This window comes from Conger conger, chromosome 12 (genome assembly GCF_963514075.1).
Source record: "Conger conger chromosome 12, fConCon1.1, whole genome shotgun sequence".
In the NCBI taxonomy this organism is placed as follows: domain Eukaryota; kingdom Metazoa; phylum Chordata; class Actinopteri; order Anguilliformes; family Congridae; genus Conger; species Conger conger.
The window spans coordinates 19,611,566-19,634,105 of record NC_083771.1 but is presented as its reverse complement, the minus strand read 5'-3'; the positions used below and the strand labels follow the sequence as shown (position 1 = coordinate 19,634,105).

The window sequence follows — 22,540 nt, the reverse complement described above, 5'->3', positions numbered from 1 at the left end:
AAGCGACACTCGTACAAACGGCCAGCTCTCCACTCCACTTCACGAGTCATCTCGTCGCGAGTGAAATGAACACGAACCGCGGCTCCGAATATCACGTCAGAGAACAGCCGAGGGAGTCAACTCACTGGGGCCTGCCTCTGCGGAACGTTCCGGCAATGAGTATCTGACGGTAATGAGGAGGGTGACATTACACAGGAAAATGCGGTGAAATGTTAATGCTGGTCAATAAGCTCAAACAGAGTTGCCTAAATTATGTGAATCTAAAAATGTCACTATACTGTACAGAATGGTCCTTCAGCACTTCATTTTAATTTTTAAAACTGCTGCTGGGAGGTGCAAAACAATGTGTGGATAGGATAGTACAGCACATGTATACTAAGTAGATGCCTTCTGAAATGTGTACTACTTAGTATTCTGTCAGCAGCGGGAGCTATAGTTACAGCTTGAACAATGTGAATTTAACGCTCAGACAGTTTATCTAGCGAGCATCAGAACTCACGCATAGCTCCATTAGTGTCTTCACAAAAGATGAAATACAACTACACTCTGAACAAAGACAGTGGAAAAAACTGACGAGGGCGCACCAAACTCATTAGAAAACTGCCATCTGCTACCCAAGAGGGTCAGAATCATGAAGGAAAACATGGAGGACCCAGCCTGGCCAAGGCCATGGGACCTGCTCAACCGCCTGAAACGCAACAGAGTCATAATTATTTCACAATAATTATTTAATTAAAACATTTAATTAAACCGCCAACCTGCAACCCACCTCTAAGGCCAGCAAGGCAATCAGATTTAACCTCGGTTATGTGTGCCACAGAACACCTGAGCACAGTGCCGTTCCCACAATGCACCGGGCTTATGCTCGTAACAGTTTGCCAACGCCGTGCAGACGCAGGTCTGAATACAGACATCACAATTTTTCGATTTTATTTTTTTTCCTCTCTCCTTGGTCAAGATCAAACGGCCAAGTGTGCGATGACAGAGAAGGCCAACAGTCAAACAGCCCTACTAATCTTACACCTGCCTCACTAAACCTTCAACAGAAGCTTGGCAGAAAATGCTGTCATTGTTCACCTTCAACCTGCTGAATGCCCGCTCCATCAGCCAGACCATTCTTAATCCACGGAAGCACACACCTGTGGCTCTTTCCATACAAAGTACACACATTTAGAATGGAGCTACCTGACCGAACAAGGAAGAGGATCTGAACAAATCCTGGTGTGAGAAGGCCGAATGAATCACATAGACAAATCAAACTAAAATATGAATTCAACATACACATTTCATCAAAAACATTTTTCATGTGAAAAAGCCAACAAGCATACAGTCCACAAAGCATAAAAAAAGATTTAAAAAGTGACTGAATACAATTGATATGAAAATTCAAGTAAAAGATTTTGCTTATATCTTATATATATATATATATTATAAATATTGAAAAGAGTTGACAATACATTTATGAGATTTTTCACATTCCATACTCCCATGCAGTACATGAGGACAAACAGCAGTGGCAGATAAAGCTTAAGGAAGGAGAAATCACAAGCCATGTCTGTCTCTAACGTCAGAGTAGTGGGGCTCATTATGACCAGGCATACAACCAGACAGGCCTGAAGGATCTCCAGCCTTTTCCGTGATTAGACGAGCGGACAGAAAAGCAGAGGCCTCTCAGTGTGACGTCGAGCGTCTTTACTCACTTTCAGAAGAGACAAATTTAATGACCGAGTCTGCGGCCGCGTCTCCCACGAACACGCTCCCGTCTCTGGTGACAACGATGTCGTGAGGCATTTTAAACTCCTGAGCACAGGGAGAGAGCAGAGGCACGTTTACATCTGCAAATCGCACAGCTCTGAAACGTCAGTTTAACCGCCCCTGGGCATGCCTCAGGAGACAGGCCTGGAAAATAAGTCTGGAGTTGACCCTGTTTATTTTCGGTTCTTTCAGAAACCGTTGCTTGAGTAATTAACATGCCAAAGTACATTTTAACCAATCAGCAGTGCTTCAATTTAGTGGTCTACCAATAAAAGAACACAAATGAATAACTATACTAGCGCCACGCAGCAACGGAAACAGGCTTGCCTATTCATGCTAAGCTAAAACAGCACGGTAATAGACACAAGCCAGCTGCTACGCTAGTGCAGTCTGGGAGTTGAGCGCTATGATAGTGCAGTGCCCTAATGGACACAGGCCAGCTGGTTAGCGCTAAGCTATGCTAGTGCAGTGTGGCAGTGGAAGCGCTACGCTGACGCAGCGCGCTAATGGACACAGGCCAGCAGGTTAGCGCTACGCTATGCTAGTGCAGTGTGGCAGTGGAAGCGCTACGCTAACGCAGCGCGCTAATGGACACAGGCCAGCTGGTTAGCGCTACGCTATGCTAGTGCAGTGTGGCAGTGGAAGCGCTACGCTAACGCAGCGCGCTAATGGACACAGGCCAGCAGGTTAGCGCTACGCAAGCGCAGCTAATGCAGTATGTTATTGGAAACAGGCCCACCTGTGTGTCAGGGCTGAAGGAGTCCAGGATCTCCTTGGTTGAATAATTTACGATGAACCCTTTTGGAGCCGGCTGGCCACTGGGCGGTGCTCCATTCACCGCATAAATCAAACCGCCTGAAAACACAAATTTACATGAGACAGAGAAAGCACAAGGCTGAGCCACAGCACACAGCTCTGCCTCCATCCTCCCTGCCTCTGAACCACAGGGGGCTGCGCCCGGGCTCTGGAGCGATGTTTCAGTACAGAACGTCCGATGCCGCAGGGCAGTCCCTGCTCACGCCTCCTAATGAATTTTCGGGAGGATGTTTGAAGTCTGAACGCTTTGGTTTCAGCGGGACGGAGATCTGTGGCTGACCTACTTTCCTTTTCCTTTTCAAGCACAGATTCATCTGAAGGTGCTATGCATCTTTGACTGCATTTATTAATTAATGATTTTACCAAAGGGAGCTGGTAGCTAGGAAAATAGAGGATCGACTGCAATTCAGAGGCAAGGTCTAACATGGCTGCTTAGCCGATGCAGCACGACGGTTCATCCTGGGATAATCGGTTAGTCATGGCCAATAGGACGACACATGGCAGTAATATCAGGCTTCTTTCCTCCCAATAAGCAGGTGCATTAGGCTAGACGGTAAAACAAGTCTACACGGTACACGGTAAAACAAGTCTAAGCAAGTGTTTTAGTCTGATAAAGAGACTTAAATCATTTTTTAGATTTAAGTAGAAAATATTGGTTTTAACTTACCGTCTTGCTTGACACACCTCATTGGCAGTATTTTTGTTGTATTTAGTAATAGCAATAACAAAACAAAAGGTAACAGAAATAAGATTAAATCTCAACATAAGACCAAAATGCTGATTGAGGTTTTAGTCTTTGCAGTGCTGGGCGCGTCCCATACGCACCGTGGTCGGGGGCGTAGGCGACAGCGAAGACCGTGTCTCCAAACTCCTCTTTCTTTATCTCCTTGACGAACTCTCCGGTTTCTGCCAGGAAGCACTGGATCCGGCCGTTCTCCCGGTCCGCCACGCAGACCTCGCGGCGGTCCGGCAGGAAAGCCAGGCTGTGCGGGACCAGGAACGGGATCCGCTTCCGTCGGTCCGACGAGCCTGAGGGAAAACACGCAGGAAATGCGGCGTGACACAGCACACGGCTCAAACTGCCATGACCATTTTATAACTCTTAAGGTCGCTTCCAAGGAATTGACGATGTTGAATGTTCAATTGTTTTTGTATGAACAACGTCGAATTCTGGGAAGGAAAACAACAAATCTAGACTGTAGCATACAGCTTGATGTGAAAGTGGGGTTAACAGAAAAACAGAAGACAGCAAAAACAACAAAATTGCCAACATTTCCAGAATTAATTGCATCCTGAAGCGCAGTGTGCTTTCAGTTTCTTGTTCAGAAAACTGATTCCTCCTGTGACCGAGCCGTGAAGAACTTCATTCAATAATTTCATTTCGTCATCTGATCCCAGGCAACACAAGTCAGACGACCTCCCACGCAAACCCGGGTTTAAGATGGATGCCCTGGGCCTGTAGCAGCTTATCTACGGCACACAGAGCCCATCAGCCGGCTTAAGATGGAGGCGTAATAAACAGCCCACATTTTTATCGTGGGCGGCAGTGACCTCCAGCCAGGCAACACAGCACTGGTTCACAGCCCGACGGCACTTCTGGGTTGATCGTTATTCCATGTCTGGGAGTGGACTTCCCTGTCTCCCGAGGGAGAGTAACTGTAGATGTGGCCATGTTGTCCTTTGCTTTAAAGCACTTAAACGCTGACGAATCCACAGGGCTTGCTCCCAATGAGGAGTTCTGGAGGTGCCCATGTTCACCCACCTCTTTCTAAATCCAACCAAATGATCTCTACATATCAAAGAGGAGCTGGTCAATTGTTGCTGAAGTGCATTTCTCGTGACCTTGCCACATATTGCTACAACAGCAATATTGCGCACTTGATTACAGGCAGCCATCACACGGGAGTTAAAACATTAAACACGGCATAATAAGCAGGTAAAAAAAGCTATGAAGATAACAGCAACTGCTACTGTAAGAACATACCCAGCTCGTCTGTCAGCAGAAATGTACGAGTAGCAGGAAAAATGCGGCCAACAAAGTTGAGCTAATGTGAGGACAAAGTCAAAGTATTCCTCGTTTCCTAAAGAGTAAGTCCCACGTGATTTACACTTAATGATACAGCCGGCACAAAAAACAAAGTACTGTCAGTAACAGATAGATCATCTCTGAATGGAACAAGCTCTTACGTGGTACCGTGTGACCTGTAGTACTATGCAGCCTATAGGGTGTAAAATAGTCACTGGCTCTCCTGTAGTATTGTGTGTGGGCTGTAGGGTGTAAAATAGTCACTGGCTCTCCTGTAGTATTGTGTGTGGGCTGTAGGGTGTAAAATAGTGACTGGCTCTCCTGTAGTACTGTGTGGCCAATAGGGTGTAAAATAGTCACTGGCTCTCCTGTCCTATTGTGTGTGGGCTGTAGGGTGTAAAATAGTCACTGGCTCTCCTGTAGTACTGTGTGGCCAATAGGGTGTAAAATAGTCACTGGCTCTCCTGTCCTATTGTGTGTGGGCTGTAGGGTGTAAAATAGTCACTGGATCTCCTGTAGTACTGTGTGGCCAATAGGGTGTAAAATAGTCACTGGCTCTCCTGTCCTATTGTGTGTGGGCTGTAGGGTGTAAAATAGTCACTGGCTCTCCTGTAGTACTGTGTGGCCAATAGGGTGTAAAATAGTCACTGGCTCTCCTGTAGTACTGTGTGGCCTGTAGGGTGTAAAATAGTCACTGGCTCTCCTGTAGTACTGTGTGGCCTGTAGGGTGTAAAATAGTCACTGGCTCTCCTGTAGTACTGTGTGGCCAGTAGGGTGTAAAATAGTCACTGGCTCTCCTGTAGTACTGTGTGGCCAGTAGGGTGTAAAATAGTCACAGGCTCTCCTGTAGTACTGTGTGGCCAGTAGGGTGTAAAATAGTCACAGGCTCTCCTGTAGTACTGTGTGGCCAGTAGGGTGTAAAATAGTCACTGGCTCTCCTGTAGTACTGTGTGGCCTGTAGGGTGTAAAATAGTCACAGGCTCTCCTGTAGTACTGTGTGGCCTGTAGGGTGTAAAATAGTCACAGGCTCTCCTGTAGTACTGTGTGGCCTGTAGGGTGTAAAATAGTCACAGGCTCTCCTGTAGTACTGTGTGGCCTGTAGGGTGTAAAATAGTCACAGGCTCTCCTGTAGTACTGTGTGGCCTGTAGGGTGTAAAATAGTCACAGGCTCTCCTGTAGTACTGTGTGGCCTGTAGTGTGTAACACAGCGCGTGACGGCACGCGTGTGATCAGAGGCGTGTACCTGCTCCCCAGTGTGCCAGGTACTTCCCGTCAGGGGAGAACTTAAGGATGCGGGAGTTGCAGTAGCCGTCAGACACGTAGATGTTCCCAGTGAGTGGGTCCACAGCCACGTCGGTGGGCTGGCAGAAGTGGCTCGTGTCACTTCCCGGCTGAAAAGCTCGTCCCAGGACCACCAGAGGCTTGTCACCGCCGTCACTTCCCAGTTTAAACACCTAAAAAAAGAGTCAAACTGAGGTGACGCACGCAGCTCGGTCTGTGTCAAAATAAATACACAGCCCGTCCACAGACACTCGCCATCTTGGCGCTCTCTCTCTCCACACACGGGAAGGAAGCATTCGTTTACCTGGTGCAGAGCTACATCAGTCACCCAGTAGTTGTTCTTCTCGTCTGTGGTTATTCCGTGCGGCAGGTAGAACCTGACACAGACGGGAAGAAACGTTTCTAAAAATTGTTTCAGGTAACAAATAGAGCAATGCTACAGGGAAATAAAATCACGCAAAATGGTCTTTAAATGCTCCAGTGAAGCAGGAAGATAAGAGCCTGAGAGCTGGAGTGCAGCCGTTTGGGAGTGGTAAAAGCGTTTAGAGTGAGCTCACATGTTTCTGCCTGACGCTTTGAGGACGTTCCCGTTGGTGGGATCCACCAGCAGGATGGTGGACTGCTGAATAGGGCCCAGGGACTTCTGCTGGTACATAAACTGGGGGTCAAAGGAGCTGCAAACGGAAAGAGAATGGAAATTAAACTCCAGGATTAAGCGCTTCTATGAGCAGGCTGCAGTAAACCAACAGACCCGGGTCAAATATGTGATTGTTTTACATATTTACATTTCTGTGCTCGGTTGATCTTGCCTGGTGAAATTGAGCTAATCAAGAGGCAGGGTTTGCACCTTTTGTGAGTATTTAATTGGCTCTAAAATACACCAGACCAGCTCAGTAAAGCATAAAAAACTGTATTTGAATCCAAAACAATGACTGTACTTGATACATTTTCAACAGAGAAAAATACTATTTGAAAAACCTGTAATAATATTAGAAACATGCTCAAGGCATCAATAAAATATTTCCATAAACATACACAATAGAATTCCTGTTTTAATATGATGGTTTATTTTGTTTATTAACAGAATTCAATGAAGATTATTAGGGACCAAATTTGACCGCCATTTAAAGAGTTAAAGTACATATGTATTTGACACAGGTTTGGTTAAAACACAATAGAGAATGAAAAAGACTTTAGAAATGTACAGATCAAATGCCATTGAGGTCGTTCCTATTGTGCCACCTGTTGATGTTGACATGTTTACTGCAGAACACAAAACTACCCAAGAGGCCGGAGGTGAAAATATTCTGTTTGCGCAGAAGTAAAGTCGTGATTCGACTGGTGGCTGGGCACGTTTACACTGCCAGAGAGACCACTGATCGGCTCATTCTCATTCATGACCGTCTGAACTCCAGCGCACATAAATATCAGCCATCTCACAGGCCTGCAGAGGTACAACACATCATTTATGCTCAACGCACCGGCTGAAATTTATGTTCAGAACGGTTTTGGGGATATTGTTTATCACGTCAATAAAGGCTCAGGTCAGGCGGTTAAAATTCAGGCGGTGTTGCCGTTCGTGTGCGGGAACCGCATCTCCCCCCTCTCCGCTAAAACCGATCTGCTTCGCCTGTTCCGCTCCGTCGAGTTCGCCTCGGCAACCGCGTTGTCATATGTAACAATATCGAGGGACTAGAAATATTGTGATGTTACTGGTCTGCCCAAACCGCCCACCCCAATCTGTTCCACTCCGTTCCAAACGGCGGGGCCCCTGGCAGTCCCACACAGGCAGTCCCTCCCCTGGGGGTCCCTGACAGGGAACAGAGCCCAGCAGAGGAATCAAAATGGCAGCAGTGAATTCGGACTTCCCTTCTCCTTATATGCACGGAACACCGCCGTGTCGTTCCCACGTCTCCTCGCCCCGCTAGCTCGCCTCCCGGCACGCTCGTTAGTTACCTTCCCAGACTCTGCCGTTTGATGAATTCGGGGGCAATCCCGAAACAAGATCGCGAGTCGGGCGGATGCAGCGGCAGTAAATAAGGCCGGGGCTGTGATGAATGTACGGAGAGAGACGTCTCTCCTCGCCCGATGTGCCGCGTCATTAATTCAGACTTATCGCTTTTACCTGTACGCCAAAACCACACACACACACACACACACACAGGCCCTCTACTCCAAGGACGCCCCTCCCAGCCCTGCACGGCTCATCAGACTGTTATTCCAGAATGGAGGTTCGGGAGCATTAATATGAGGCCCTGGCGTAAATGATACGGGCCAGATCACTGGAGCTGAGAATGGGTTGTTATATTAAATTACCCTTCCGAGATCGCGCTAATGGCTGCGGTCAGCAGAACAGACGCAGACGCGCGATGGGAAACTTGAGGACTAATCACAATTTCATTTTGCTCTTGCGTTTTTTAAAAAAACGGACGGTCAATAATTTAAAAGTTAATTGGCTTCACTGTAATTTTCCGACGAAACCCGTTAAGGAAAACCACTTAAAGCCAGCAATGCATTTTGTCGTACCTTTCACATAACTATTAGGATAGGCCGATGACTAAGCACATTTTCTGTGTGCTGGTCTTTCTTCCCCCCTGAGCTCTGCAATGTGAAAGGGGTTCAAGCGCTTTTTCCTATCGGTTTCTCCTTGGAGTGGTTTCCCCTCGAAGAGCGACTGTGGGAAATGCACATAATAATGACTCATGTTACAATTACCTGGAAACATGTGCATTCAATTTCTTCTGAAAATTCTGTGGTTTAGTGGAGGTCAGTGGGCATGGGGAAATGAACCCGGGGGGAAGGTGTCTAATTGGATGTTTAATGCACACGCCAGGCGGAGTCAATGGGCCGAGCCGATTTAGAAAGACTTATTGTGCCCACCGAACGCCTCTCCTTCCTGCTTTCCCATTAGCACTGTGCATGGTGCCTGAGAAAGCCGCATCACCACATTCCCAGGGCTGTGAGCACACCGACTACAACAAGCACGCAGCCTTTCACTTTTATTCACATTCATTTGGGACATCCATCCGTCCGTCCATTATCCACCCCACTTATCCCAGACCAGGGTCGCCAAGGGGGGCTGGAGCCTAGGCCAACGTGCATTGTACGAGATTCAGGAATTCACCCTGGACAGGCTGCCAGTCCATCTGAGGGCACACGCACACCATCCACACACTCATACCTACGGCCAATTTACGGCTGGAGGAAACCCACAGTGACACGGGGAGAACATGCAAACTTCACACAGAGAGGCCTGGACGGGGCTCGAACCCAAGACTTCTTCCCATGTATTCACAAATGTCTAGGACATTGTGAATTTGGAATTTGATTTGCAATGAGGGATTGGTATATCTATGCTTAACGCCATGCTGCATTGAAAGATCATGGATTGTTTGAGGTGGCCAATTCTGCTAATCACAGGGTAGCAGACATGTATCCTCAACTAAAAACAAACAGGCTAAACTGTCTGAAGCTACCACAACAACTTCACCATCAACCTCCCACACAAGCATGACATAACTATTTATAAAACATCACATATTTAAATCCGTAAAAAGAAAATATAGAGCTGGTAGGCGTCTTGTTTTCTAATAGCCATCTGGGCGTGAGTTTGAACACTGAGAGCAGAGCACTGAGGAGAAGGTTTAGATGCTCCACAGAAGCTCTTACAGGATGTTTCATCATAAGATAGGGAGGGAGAGGGGGTGGTGACGGTAACAATACACGGCACGTCCCCCGAGAGGTGCATCACACCTTGGTCGAACTCTCGCTCCGAGATATTCCAACCTTTCAGACCTCTACAGATTACCTAAGCTTAAAGATGTATCTTTCATCGATTAGTAACAGTCACAACAAAAATATTACTTCATATGATTTTGTTTTGGTTAGTAATAGGTTTTGGTTTCCATTTGAAACATGGATTTTGAGATTCATGATCCTCTATTCCCTTAAATTTCAAGATTTACTTCATAACATAGTTGGCGGTATTTGCTTTCATACAAGATACACCTTCAGTTTCAGAAACAAAGAAGACTACAAAAGACAGCCAGATGCACCTTACATATAACACGAGACCTATCTGTCACAGATCCCCCATGGTGGCAGGATTTAGAGCAGCAGATAAAGCAGAAACCAGACTGTGCCAGGCCTGATGAAACGGTGTGCCATCAGGTTTGAAGCTAAGACAGGAAACTAGCATGGTACCATGCAGTCAGTCACTTACACGTACTGACCGATCAAAAGAGCAATGACAGCAAAGCATTATGATTGGTCCAGGTCAGTCAGCCTCTGGTTGCCTCATTTTGGGGTTGGTGAGACCCTGGCTCCCCCGTTGCTTACTGAAGGCCAGCTGGTCTGCTCCGTTACTGCCCCCCCCCCCGGTACTCACCCGGCCCCCCAGCGGTGGTCCCCCCGGTGGAAGATCACCAGGTTGTCTTCAGAGTCCAGGGCCAGGCCAGACACCTGGCCCAGCGAGAGCTGCACCTCTGGCCAGTCCACCATCTCCTCCAGGTGGAACCCTAGGCCAAGGAAACGGGGCGGGAAAGTGAGCGACACAGACATGGGTCACACACCTAATGGTTCTGGATTCAAACACTTTTCTGTGCTCGATTGATCTTGCCTGGTGCCACTGCGCCAAACCAAGAGGACCAGAAGGCAGGGCTTGCACTTTTTGAGAGTATTTCATAGGTGCCAATACACCAGACAAGTTCAGTAAAGCATAGAAAAATTACTGAATCCAAAACGATTATGTATTTGGCACAGGTCTGATGACAACTTAAACAGATAAGACCATGAGAAAGGATGACAGATGGGGCAGTGGGGAATACCGGCTACCTGGTTCTCACGCACCGCTGGCCTACGCTCCTGTTTCCTCAGCTCATCCTCATTTCGCACTATGCAAAGTCCATCTGCTCCTGGGGCCCCCCATTCAGCCCACTCAAATCATCCATTCCAAGCAGCAAGTGCTGCCGTTATGGGCAGTGTGCACCGTCTAAGCAGCGGTGACGCTTGGTTAAACTGCACACAAGGCAAACAATTACAAGCTGCCATCGGGCCTGCAAAAAGGGCACTGTAGTATTATGAGTCCCACGCTGACCCCAAACAGACTGTCCTGCGTGTACTACACAATTGCTCTGCCTCCTAATGCAATACCTGGGACAAGATTCAGCGGAGCAAAAAAAACGCAGACTTTGCCGGCATCTGCTAGACCGACAAGGTCCGGGATAGCCGTTTGTTACTGGGATACAAGCTAAACCGTACGACTGACTCAACATTTAACGCAGACAGACCTTCAGATAGAGCGGTGACGCCGAGATTAGCCTGATTCACAGGACATATACCCAAAGGGCTTAGACCAGCATCTGGCTGCTCAAAGACTTCACAGAATGAGAAATAAAAAGCATCTTAACAATGCGATTTCAAGGAGGAAGCCCAAGGGGGTCACATTTTGTGAGTCTTAAGTCAAAATCCAGCCTTCTGGCATCAGGAACCATGACATCTGCTATGAATCATCAAAAAGGCTCACCAAAAACAATTTGGGCAACCCAAATTGGCGTACCTCCCCTATTCATGATACATTAACAAATGTATAACAAATTTAATTGAATAAAATCCATTTCAACTGAAAATACAAGAAGGTATCTTGAAAATTACTGCCAATTTTGTGGATGTTGCAGAATGTAAACTACGAGACATTCAGAAGAATATAAAAATATACAAATAAAACTGCTTTGGTTTAAAGTACGCACAATTTGCATTTAGCAACATATATTGATTTTGTATGCACTGTAGTTTGGATCATGCATCAGTAACACACAGCAGCAGTGCTCTGTCCGGAGAGTATACACTTAACTCAATGCATTATAATGTAATCTCAACAACCATTCAGAATGACGGATGAAGTGCTGATCCACATCCACCAGCTCTCACTGGGCCCCATCACCCCAGGAAATATTATGTTCTAATATTCTTGGAGGGCCCTTGCCAGTTAGGGCGATGATTAATACTATATAACTGCGTTCATTTTAAAATATAGTAAAAAAATATCCAAGATATCAGATATCCAAGTTACAGAGCTCTAAGACTCCAAGCGCAGAATTAAATAGGGAAATTGACACAACAGAGTTAAGAACGTGCCTATTTACACAACTGAAGAAACAGCCAATAAAATGGAAATAAGCAGCTGGATGCAATCAAAAGAGCAATAATCCAGTGCCATTGTCAGAGCAGTTAATGCTAGATTGGCTATTTTACCCTCGCAGCTCGAGGTCCTGTCAATCGCACAGGCAATCCAAGCCAAATCTAAATTAGCCGATTGCCTAGTAATCACAGCAAACATTAAGACTCCATGAGATGGCTAGCTTTCAAGATCTGTATTGTGTAATAGTGCTTACGTAACTGCATCTTACAATTTAGGCATTTCGCTGACGCTTTTATCCTGAGCAACTTGCAATTAGTGCATGAAGAGAAGGCGGCGAGTCGCAAATCGCTGACAAGTAGCAATTAATGAAAGTGCAATGGTTCGGGTCGTAACAAACACGCGATAGGTGATCCTCCATCAGTAGAATTAGCATAGATAACAAGCTACAGATATCGCTCTCTGCGAGGGGAATTCCTCGACAGCTGACGAATTAACACGGTACAATACTTTACAAAGTGTAAAGTTTGGAGAAACTGGCATGTCTGGTTATCGAACAAACCTCCAGACGAACTTCCCTGACCTTAGCATGAACCCCCAAGCACTAGTTTCCCATGACACACTGCAGCATCTTTAAAAATCTCACAGAAATGGCACACACTCAATTTTTACTGTCCGTTTCTGATATAAAAGCTGCAAAGCAGGAAAATGAGTTTTGAGCACTTCCAGACCAGCGTGCAGAATAAGTGCAGAGCGATGCAGTATTAAAATTGATGTCTCGAATGAAAGCTGGGTGTCAAAAAATGTCCAATATTGTGCTTCATTTCCCTAAAATAATCCACAGAAAAACTGCTACATTGGTTTTTCCCAAGCAATGACTCGATAAGGTTTGGGGACAGATACACGGACACGGGATTATTATTTTCATTTTATCAAAGGCTTCGATTCCCTGTATAGTTGCACTGAACAGTATGACTCTCACTTGCATACAGGTTAGATTCCCTGTGTGGCTGAATTGAACAGTAGACTCTCACTTGCATACAGGTTTGATTCCCTGTGTGGCTGAACTGAACAGTAGACTCTCACTTGCATACAGGTTTGATTCCCTGTGTGGCTGAACTGAACAGTAGACTCTCACTTGCATACAGGTTTGATTCCCTGTGTGGCTGTACTGAGGGCTATATCTCTCACTTGCGTGCGGGTTCGATTCCCTGAGTGAGTCTTGTACTGAGAGACAAACAGAGCTGAAAGCTTCCTTGTGAATTATTCATAGTGAGATGTCAGGAGGCAGAGCCATTAGACAGCCAGGACATGCACAATGAGCTCAGATTTGCTTCTTGCGGCTGAAAACAAAAGCGGATGCCAGGAATAAAAACTCATTTACACCTGTTATGCTGGTAATAAGGTTTCTAAACCTGATCAATATAACCGGGACAGCGATCAAACTGGAATTGGTCTCCTTGGTGACGCATGAAATCTGCCATGGAAACCAACATCGGAATTCCCCCGCACCAGAAGGCCCCCGCATCCTGGTCAATCACCACGGGAGGCAACTCAATTAATATCAGCAACGTAAATATGCTCTTGAAAATCAGCTAATTTTGGCTTGGGCCAACTAAGATGACCAAAAATGTTTTACAAAGAAACATTTAACCCAAATAGGTGAAGAGGAAATGCTCTAGAGAACTGCATGCATTTATCCAGTTCCTTCTGCTACAATTGCCATGGTGATATGAAAGTTGCAGGCAGGGGATTGTGTATGACGGTGATGAGAGGGGTAACAGGTTAAGCTTTTATAACAATATTCCATAACAAATAACGGCTTAAAGACAAGCTGAAACGGACGTTAGGGCAGCACTAGCTTCCACGATATGACAAACCTCAGCGAAACGGCTCTTTCAGGGGGATGTTTGGAGGGTGGGGAGTGGATCTGACTGCCGTTAAATGAGGAGGGGGAGACAGAGCTGTAGCCTATGGCTCTGGGGGGAAGAATGCACTCCGCTGAGAGGAAGGATATTGATTGGAGGGAAAAGGAAAATTGACATTTCATCTAAATACACGCCTGCTGGTACACGATGATGTCAAATCTCACAAAATCTTTTCTTCTAGGAAGCAAATGCGGGTGGGGTGGGGGTTTGGGGGACTTTGATGTGAAAATACCCAAGTATTACAATTTTATAAATTCTCGTAAATAAATACTCGACGACGTGTTCGTATGGTTACGAATGATTTACCAAAATGAGGACAAAGTTAATTTAGATTTCAGCTTGTCTTCACCGGGCAGCATGCGTCAGCAGGGAGAGCAGAGTCTGGCTGCGGACAGGTGAGGCCTGCACCCACCTGGTTTGCGTGCGCTAGCCCGCGCGGCGCTAGTTCCGGCCTCCGGCTCCCTCCCGCCCGCGGCCGGCCTCGCCGTGGACTCTAACTGGTGAAACTTATGAACTCTGTCCCTCATGAGAACCGCGTCCCGGCGCTCGCCGTAGTCTACCCTCGAACCCGGACCGGAGGCCGGCCGCCCACCGAGGTCCTTCTTTTGGATAATGCTATCGATTTCTGCCACCAGATCCGACTGGCCTTGGGCTCCCTCTGTGGGGTCATACTTATGCACGTGGACAACGTCCTCTTGCTCCCCTAGCAGTTTGGAGAGCAGGGAATAGAATTTACCTGCGCAGAAAAGAGAGAAGGAGGGGGGAAAAAAGAGGAGAAGAGAAAGAAACAGCAGGCTGTATAAACAGGGTTATAAAAAAAAAAAGAAGAAGGGGGAGGGGCAGCTTCCTTTCAGGACAAGAAGCAGCTGAAATGGAGAAAGTGTTAGATGAGAACACAGACGAGAGAGAGAGAGAGAGAGAGAGAGAGAGAGAGAGAGAGAGAGAGAGAGAAAAGATAGGTGGACAGGGTCCCCGAAAACGCACGCATGACCCCGGATGGGTTCTGTGTCAGGGTCAACGGAATAACGGTTGGTTCGGGGCTGGGTTTGTTTGAATCACACGGGCTGTTTTCCCTCAGACCCTGACCTCACTCTCGGGTGAGGAAGGTGCCAGAGGACATCTGCAGCAGTATCTGCGGTATCTAAGTGCAGAGAGAGATGGATCGCTCCCTGGCTACGGCATTAACCTCTGTGGCCCCCACTATGAAGCGTGACCGACGTGCCAATGCTAGCCTGGTTCAGCCGTGCGCAGCACAGGCTGTTTCCAGTGACAACAGCCTGTATTTGCTTTAAATAAAATGCCTTTTCGTTGTAAAATTTAATTAGCAACAAATATCAGTTTCCCTCCTGATACCGTACAATGATGACACTGCATGTTGGTGTGGCCTGCTGACACAAACATATATTAACACCAGCTGCGTAAAATTCTCACACACGAGGAGGCTGCTAAGTTAGCCTAGCACGTTAGCACCTGCAATTCAGAGGACAATGAGATGCGGCCTGCCTCGGTGTTCTGTGTGGCACCGGATCTGCTGCCGAGCACAATCAATCTTCCGCCAGGAAAAGGTTGGATCCCCGGTGTAGCTTCTGAAAATTAAAATGCTTTCTAGAACGTTCCCTAGGGCCACACAACAGTGGCTGCCTCCAAGCGTTGCGGTACCTGCCTCTTCCGTTGGGAATAGTAAAGCTAAAGGATGCCCCGGTGCCACCATCAACTGCATAACGCAAGTGTGTGTGTGTGTGTGTGCGTGCGTGCGAGAGAGAGAGAGAGAGAGAGAGAGAGAGAGAGAGAGAGAGAGAGAGAGAGAGAGAGAGAGAGAGAGAGAGAGAGAGAGAGAGAGAGAGAGAGAGAGAGAGAGAGAGAGAGAGAGAGAGAGAGAGAGAGAGAGAGAGAGAGAGAGAGAGAGAGTGTGTGTGAGTGTATGCGTGTCCCTGTGAGTGAGTGAGTGTGTGTGTGAGTGTGCGTGAGTGCATGTGAGAGTGTGTGTGAGAGAGTGTGTGTGTGAGAGAAAGTGTGTGTGTGTGTGTGTGTGTGTGTGAGAAAGTGAGTGTGTGAGTGTGTGTGTGAGTGTGTGTGTGAGAAAGTGAGTGTGTGAGTGTCTGTGTGTGTGAGTGTGTGTGTGCGCGAGAGCTGGGGACGTAGAGCCTGGCAGCTCCCCACACTCCTCCGTCTCCTGTCCGGGGAAGTGCATTAAAAAGAGGCTGAACCTTAAAGAACAGGATAATCAAACTAAGAGCCGCGAACACCTCTCCGCTTTATTAGCGGAGCGCAGTGGCTGGGCGACTGAGGCCCAGCCGGCGTGATGTACGAGTTGTATCTGCTCTTTATTTATTGAGCCCATCCATCAGCAGCGGCCCGGCAAACACAGAGAGACAACAACAGGCCCCCGTGAATGACGGGCCCTGGATTTGTGCTCTAATAACGGCAAAGGCAAATATAGCGCGCCATTCGTCAAGCTGTCGGGATCTGGGCGCAGGGAGACGGCGATAATGGCCTCAGCGCCGCGGCGTTCAGAGACGTCCGAGGCGAGACCGAGCAGAGGCGAGAGGAGGTGGAAGAGTTTTAAACCGGTCCCGTTTAAAACCCTTTACCCGTTTAAACCCCCCCCCCCCCCCCCGCGCCCAAAACAGCACTGTGCCTTTTTGACTCCGAGGAACTGGGTCTCCCCTGCTCATTAAACAGGCTCTTGCTCAGAGCGCTGTGCTCCAGCGTTCCATTTTTGGGGATATCCCCTGTGAAATTGTCCGGGTAAGGAGTCCTTTGATTTCATTGTCCTGGCTGTTGAGCGCCCGTTTAGCACGTTGGGCATCCTCCATTTTGAGCCTGTGCATTCCATATTTTCACGATAAAACCGTAAATTGCTGTACTTGTTAATGGTATGCCACATATTTACCATAAGTTGACATTCAGCACTTCCATGCACATCAATCTTACACAGTGCAGCATGTTGTAAAATCGCAGTGAACACATCAAATAGTCTTGTACCATGCAATACAATACAGTAATTCATGGAGATAACCATTCTTTTTTTTTCTTCCATATTTTCCTAATTTATTTTATGAACGTGTGAATCTTTGATGTTGTGTATTTGTATTTGTATTTGTAATATATTAGTAAATGTTTGTTATTGTTATTGTCTGTATTGTCCAATATATACCTAGATTCATAAAAAAAAAAAACTATTCTCAAAATATGCCAAAAGGCAAACATCTTGATAAGTCCACCAAATTTAAAGTTTAGATATTTCTTACGTAATCAGTCGTATTGACCACAAAATGTATTTTGAGTTTTAGAAACGTCTCAAAAGAGGAAAATGTAAGCTTTCTGACGACTCTAGATATCAAGGGAGTTGTGTCAAGTTTAATTTTGAGTGCCACCAAACAATGTTTTTGAGAAAAATGACTTGAATGTTTTATTGAGAGTTACATGAGGCTGAGAGACTACCTAGACAGGGCTAAAGAAACTCAAGAGGCTATAACTTGTCATCTTATACATAAACCCTTTAAAACTATATTTTTACTGTGAACATTTACTCTTGACTTACAGACCCTGAAAACAAATACATGAACATGCCAGGAACGCTGCTGATGTGGTTGTTTGTGACTGGTGAACGGTGACACGCTGGCTAGCCCTCAAACAATGCACAACTCCGGTGTTACTTTCACTTTGACTTCTTGCATTTCAAAGCTTCAAAACTATAGTTTTACTCTGAATGTGGCATTAAGACATGCAGAGTATGAAAGCCAAGACATTGTTCGACAAAATGAAGATGAACAGCCCAATATGAACATTTATTTTGGATAAATGATTTTTTTTTTTTTTATTGGCCTTCAGCGACTTACACCTGATTATGATAGAATGGATCACAAATGAGTAAAAATTCATTAATTTGAAATTTTACAGCTTGATTTACCTGTGATCAGTGATATTTAGTGCAATTTTGTCTTTATGAAAGATTCTCTCTTTGAAATTGCCCTACAGTGGATTATCATGGTGATTTGAATGGGGCATTCCAGTTTAATGACCAACCTAACTGGATTCAGTGCATAAACAATTTCAAATCTGAGATTGTATCTGCGAAATCTGCAGACCACTCAGGGCACTCCACATTTTTATTTTATTATTATTATTATTTTACTCTGCAATTTAATTTCATTGTCTCTTCACCTGAACTGATGGTAATTAGCATTGGGTATTACTGAGTAAAGGCCTGGTCCAGGCCACTGGTTTCCCTCATCAGGGTCTTCCCTTCTCCTCCACTGAAGGACAGATGTGGGCAGAGTGGTGCTGTCATACATCTTAAGTGTCGGGACGGAGCTCCAGGGGACATTTAGGGCCCATGACTTTAGCCATGCTCTTCCCCTGATCCACGTCTCTCCACAGATAATAGCGCCTTGGTGGTCATGACTGAGCCTGGGTGAGAAATACTCTACTCATTAGAGGGAACCTAAAAAAAAACAACTGTTGAATTTATGTTGAAGTCATGTGACCCTTACGTGTGGAGGCCAATTCACACCTGGTTACGTCCTAGTGAGTCGGTGGACACTAATCCAAACAAAAATGACAGTATTAGGCAAACTAAGGCAAGAAAGGGCACCTTCTGAAGGAGGAGTAGAGACGTTCTACTGGCATAATCATTTCAAATGATTCATTCCCTATGAATTTAACATCAGTTTGATTTATTATCAATAATTCAATAGCTATAAACCTGATGGGCTTTGAACAAAACTGGATATACAGTAACAAATTGATGATTTGGTTGGGACGTTTTGAAGCATTAAAAAAAGAAAAGAAAAGAAAAGATTTACATTTATTATGATAACAATGATAATAGTTTTTCTGTCATACTAGATGTGTTTGCGCACGCACGTCTATCTGTGTGTGTGTGTTTGCAGCTGATGTGTTTTTGTGTGTGCGTGTGTGCATGTCTGTGCATGCGTGTGGTGTGATGTGTGTGTGTGTGTGTGTGTGTGTACATCATAAGGCAGAATTGGCAGGGGTCATGTGACAGGAAATGGCCTCCTTGGACCCGGGACCAGCTCTGACCGATGGTCGTTGCTGCCCGTCAGGAAACCATGGTAACACAGCTCGACTGGCTCTCGATTTAGCACCGGAAAGGGACGTGTTTACATACTGTCAGGCAGGGTGGGGGTCGTGTCCATAGTAACAGCTTTCCTCGCCCTGTAAGGCAGGGCGGGGGTTGTGTCCATAGTAACAGCTTTCCTCGCCCTGTAAGGCAGGGCGGGGGTTGTGTCCGTAGTAACAGCTTTCCTCGCCCTGTAAGGCAGGGCGGGGGTTGTGTCCATAGTAACAGCTTTCCTCGCCCCTGTAAGGCAGGGCGGGGGTTGTGTCCATAGTAACAGCTGTCCTCACCCTGTCTGACTAAGTATCTCACAAACACTTGCAAACCACATAACATGTACCACTACTATCGGCCTGTAGTTTTCAGTTCTAATTCATCCAGCAATAGTGTCTGGAAACCTCCCTAGAAACAAGCCCCAAGTTACACAACGGTGACTCATCTTTACTCTTGCAAACAAACGCATTACATTTAGCCTTTTAAGGGCCAACACGGCATTTAACATCCAATTAATTTAGTTTTAATTCTCCACCCCCACCCCATTCCCCCCACGAATGCTGAAGTGTGAGTTAAATATTAGCCCTCATAACGCAGAAAATCAACACTGAATACGGTACATTGAGGAAGCAGATTCACGCACTCTCGTCTCGAGCAGAGTAGATTAAGCCTCGCATTGACTTATGGATCTGCCCGGGCTCTCTAGCTCCGGATGTTTGCACAGTCCCAACCCGGCCAAGCAGTGAAAACCACACGGCTTTCAGCTGCATCATGGGAAGCCATGCGAGTTTGCAGTCTGTGCACAATCACCAGCAAATAACGCAAAACCAGGGCTGCAAGGAGGAATCTCAATTTACAGGCGGGTGCGGAACTGCTGGACGTTTGGGCAATTATCGGACATTCGCTGATTACCTCTTGAATAATGATTATGCCAGACTTTTTTTTTTTTTTTTTTTTTCGTTCAGTGCAGTTTGCTGGAGACATCACAAAGGATTGTGGGAAGAGGAGAGAGAGAGAGAGAGAGAGAGAGAGAGGAACTACTTGCCAGCTGCGATCAAGATTATTCACTTAAAACAATGAGGCATGACAATGGCCTAAAAATAATCTAAGCCCGGCATTTTTTTTGGCATGTAGCGGTACCGCGTTCCCCCCAGTGAAGGGCGGACCTGACCTGGCATTCCTGTGCCGAGCCGTCCAATCGCCCGGAGCCCGGGCCCCGGGAACGCCCTCCCTGCGTTCCGCTCGGGGAAAGCGACCGTGCTAATGGATGCGGGATCTCCGGAGACCGGCGGTGCAATCTGGCTGCCTGAATACCCCAGTGCCCTGGCGCCGTTCCACGGATTCACATTCAGTCACAACTCATTTGATAACGGGATCCGCCGCCTCGCGCCGCGTTCTCCCAGGGCCCGGTAAAGCCTGGTACACGATCCTTTAATGATCCTGGCGCGGCTGCTGCCGCCAGCTGGTCCCCGTTTGTCGGGAAACGCCGCGAGTCGCCGCGGTAATCACGGAACACGGTTTCTGGCTCACGGCGGGCCCCGGGCCTCTACCAGGGAACAGGGCCTCGCTAGGCCTGACTCCATTTCCTTTAATCCCCCAATTGGCCCACTTCCCACCAATTAACATGCAAACCATTCCAATCTATACGATTGAATTATGCAGAATTTTAAACTTAATCAGTGTAATTGCATCAAAGTAAGCACGTCAGCCAGCAACACTGTAAAATGTACAGAATATCCTCCAATATTATCTCATTATATCATCACCTTGAAAAAAACAAAACAAAAAAAAAACAAGAAGTAAGCAACAAGAACTTCTATCCATGTCAGCCAAGATTTCAGAGGTTAAATAGCCAATTTATGTTTGGCAAGAGCCACTAAAGGATAATGAGAAAGAAATTAATACTTATATTTACATGGTTCTACGTGAAACGGAAAAAAGAGAAAGAAAGCAAACGGGGGCAGAAAAACAAAAATAAACATCTAAATAGGATGGCAATAACTGTTGATTAAATTATTCTTCACAAAGAAACAAATAAACTAATGAAAGATTATAGCTACAAAATGAGTAGCCTACTGTATGTGAGAAAGAAAAATAAATACATACTAAATAAATACATCCGTCAGACCGTCTGTAAGGAGTTCAGCCATTTTGTGACATCACAGCCTGCCCTGACACCAGAAACAAGAGCTCCCTCATGAAAAGCTATGAGAGAGAGAGAGAGAGAGAGAGAGAGAGAGAGAGAGAGAGAGGGACAGAAAGAGGGAGATAAGAGCAAGAGAGGAAGGAGGGAGAGAGGAGGGAGATGGAGAGAGACAGGAAGGAGGGACAGAGAGAGAAGAGAGCAGGGAGTGATGAAGGAGGGAAAGACGGAGGGAGAGAGACAGAGGAAGAGAGCAGGAGCCCTCTTTGTTGTCCTACTGATGAAAATGATATATATAATTCATAGCCAGTGAGAGATACAGTGGCTGTTTTAATGGTTCCATGTGAGCGTGGCGTGTTTGTCAGGCATATCAGCATTGATATGCCCATATGTTCCCACAGTGAAATGACACGCAGGCTCCCCCCCGCTGAGCGCATCCTTACAAGTGATGCAAGACACCGAGTGGAGTGTAGCCATGGAAACAAGGCTTCAAAAAAAACAAAAAAAAACACCAGCCTCCGACACCAGCGCTGACACCACCTAACGCCTCACGAGTCAGTCTGTGACTGAAACAGAGCCCTGCCATCTCACTCAGGTCCATCATCCCGGCCCATCTTCGTCACCCGCTCGGAAATTATTTTTGTTGAATATTTACATTTAGAATCATCGTTCTTCATAATTGCAATTAGCATTTTTTTGTGGCCATCAATTTAGTTTCGTTTTAGTTAAATTGCTTCTAGCCTTTGTCAGTACCTTGAATATAAAATCAAAATGCGTTTTTTCAGCTTGTTGATGGTACATTCTGTTCTATTCATTTCTCATTTCTATTCCATTTTGTTGACTTGAGAATATTTAAGAATATGAAGCTGTCCATTATTATTTTTCACTGTGTAATAATAATTTTAAATAATTTTATACTAAACATCACTTGATATTAATTGTAAATAACAAAGCTCTGGAAGAATTCACCCAAGGGATTTACAGGAAAATGTAAGGGGTCACTCACCTTTGTCCAGAACCTCCTCCTCTTCCCTCTTGGGCTGCAGTAACACGGAATCTTCTTGGGGATCTGTGGAGAGGTGAAAGCACAAGGTGAACCAACGTTCCAAAGAGATTTACACACGCACAGTTATTACTGCGACACACAAACAGGAACTGAAGAAACGCTTATTAAGATGATATCAGCACCCTTCTACCCTTTATCGTCAACAACCTCATTCTCAACCTCACTCCGCCCTTGAAGGTGAGAGCAGTACAGATCCTACTCTTAATAAGCAGCATGCTTTCAAGGCAAGAGACAAATTCTGCATAATATGTCTTAATATCAGGCCAACCAAAACCCCCCCAAGCTTACATACTAATGCAGACACACTCACTC

General features: G+C 46.1%; 1 protein-coding gene across 3 annotated transcripts in view; it reads right to left on the bottom strand.

The window, feature by feature from the left end:
* pam (peptidylglycine alpha-amidating monooxygenase) overlaps positions 1 to 22,540 on the bottom strand; it is an 83,664-nt gene that overhangs the window by 12,472 nt on the left and 48,652 nt on the right. For 2 of the 3 annotated variants that reach the window (XM_061262279.1, XM_061262278.1), the window contains 9 exons: positions 22,169 to 22,231; positions 14,355 to 14,678; positions 10,266 to 10,395; positions 6,436 to 6,552; positions 6,183 to 6,255; positions 5,841 to 6,051; positions 3,397 to 3,600; positions 2,495 to 2,610; positions 1,701 to 1,800 (listed from right to left, as the gene is read on the bottom strand). In XM_061262279.1, the coding sequence (XP_061118263.1) occupies positions 1,701 to 1,800; positions 2,495 to 2,610; positions 3,397 to 3,600; positions 5,841 to 6,051; positions 6,183 to 6,255; positions 6,436 to 6,552; positions 10,266 to 10,395; positions 14,355 to 14,678; positions 22,169 to 22,231 (1,338 nt within the window). The remainder of the gene's footprint in view (positions 1 to 1,700; positions 1,801 to 2,494; positions 2,611 to 3,396; positions 3,601 to 5,840; positions 6,052 to 6,182; positions 6,256 to 6,435; positions 6,553 to 10,265; positions 10,396 to 14,354; positions 14,679 to 22,168; positions 22,232 to 22,540) is intronic. The other variant, XM_061262280.1, reaches the window with a different exon arrangement.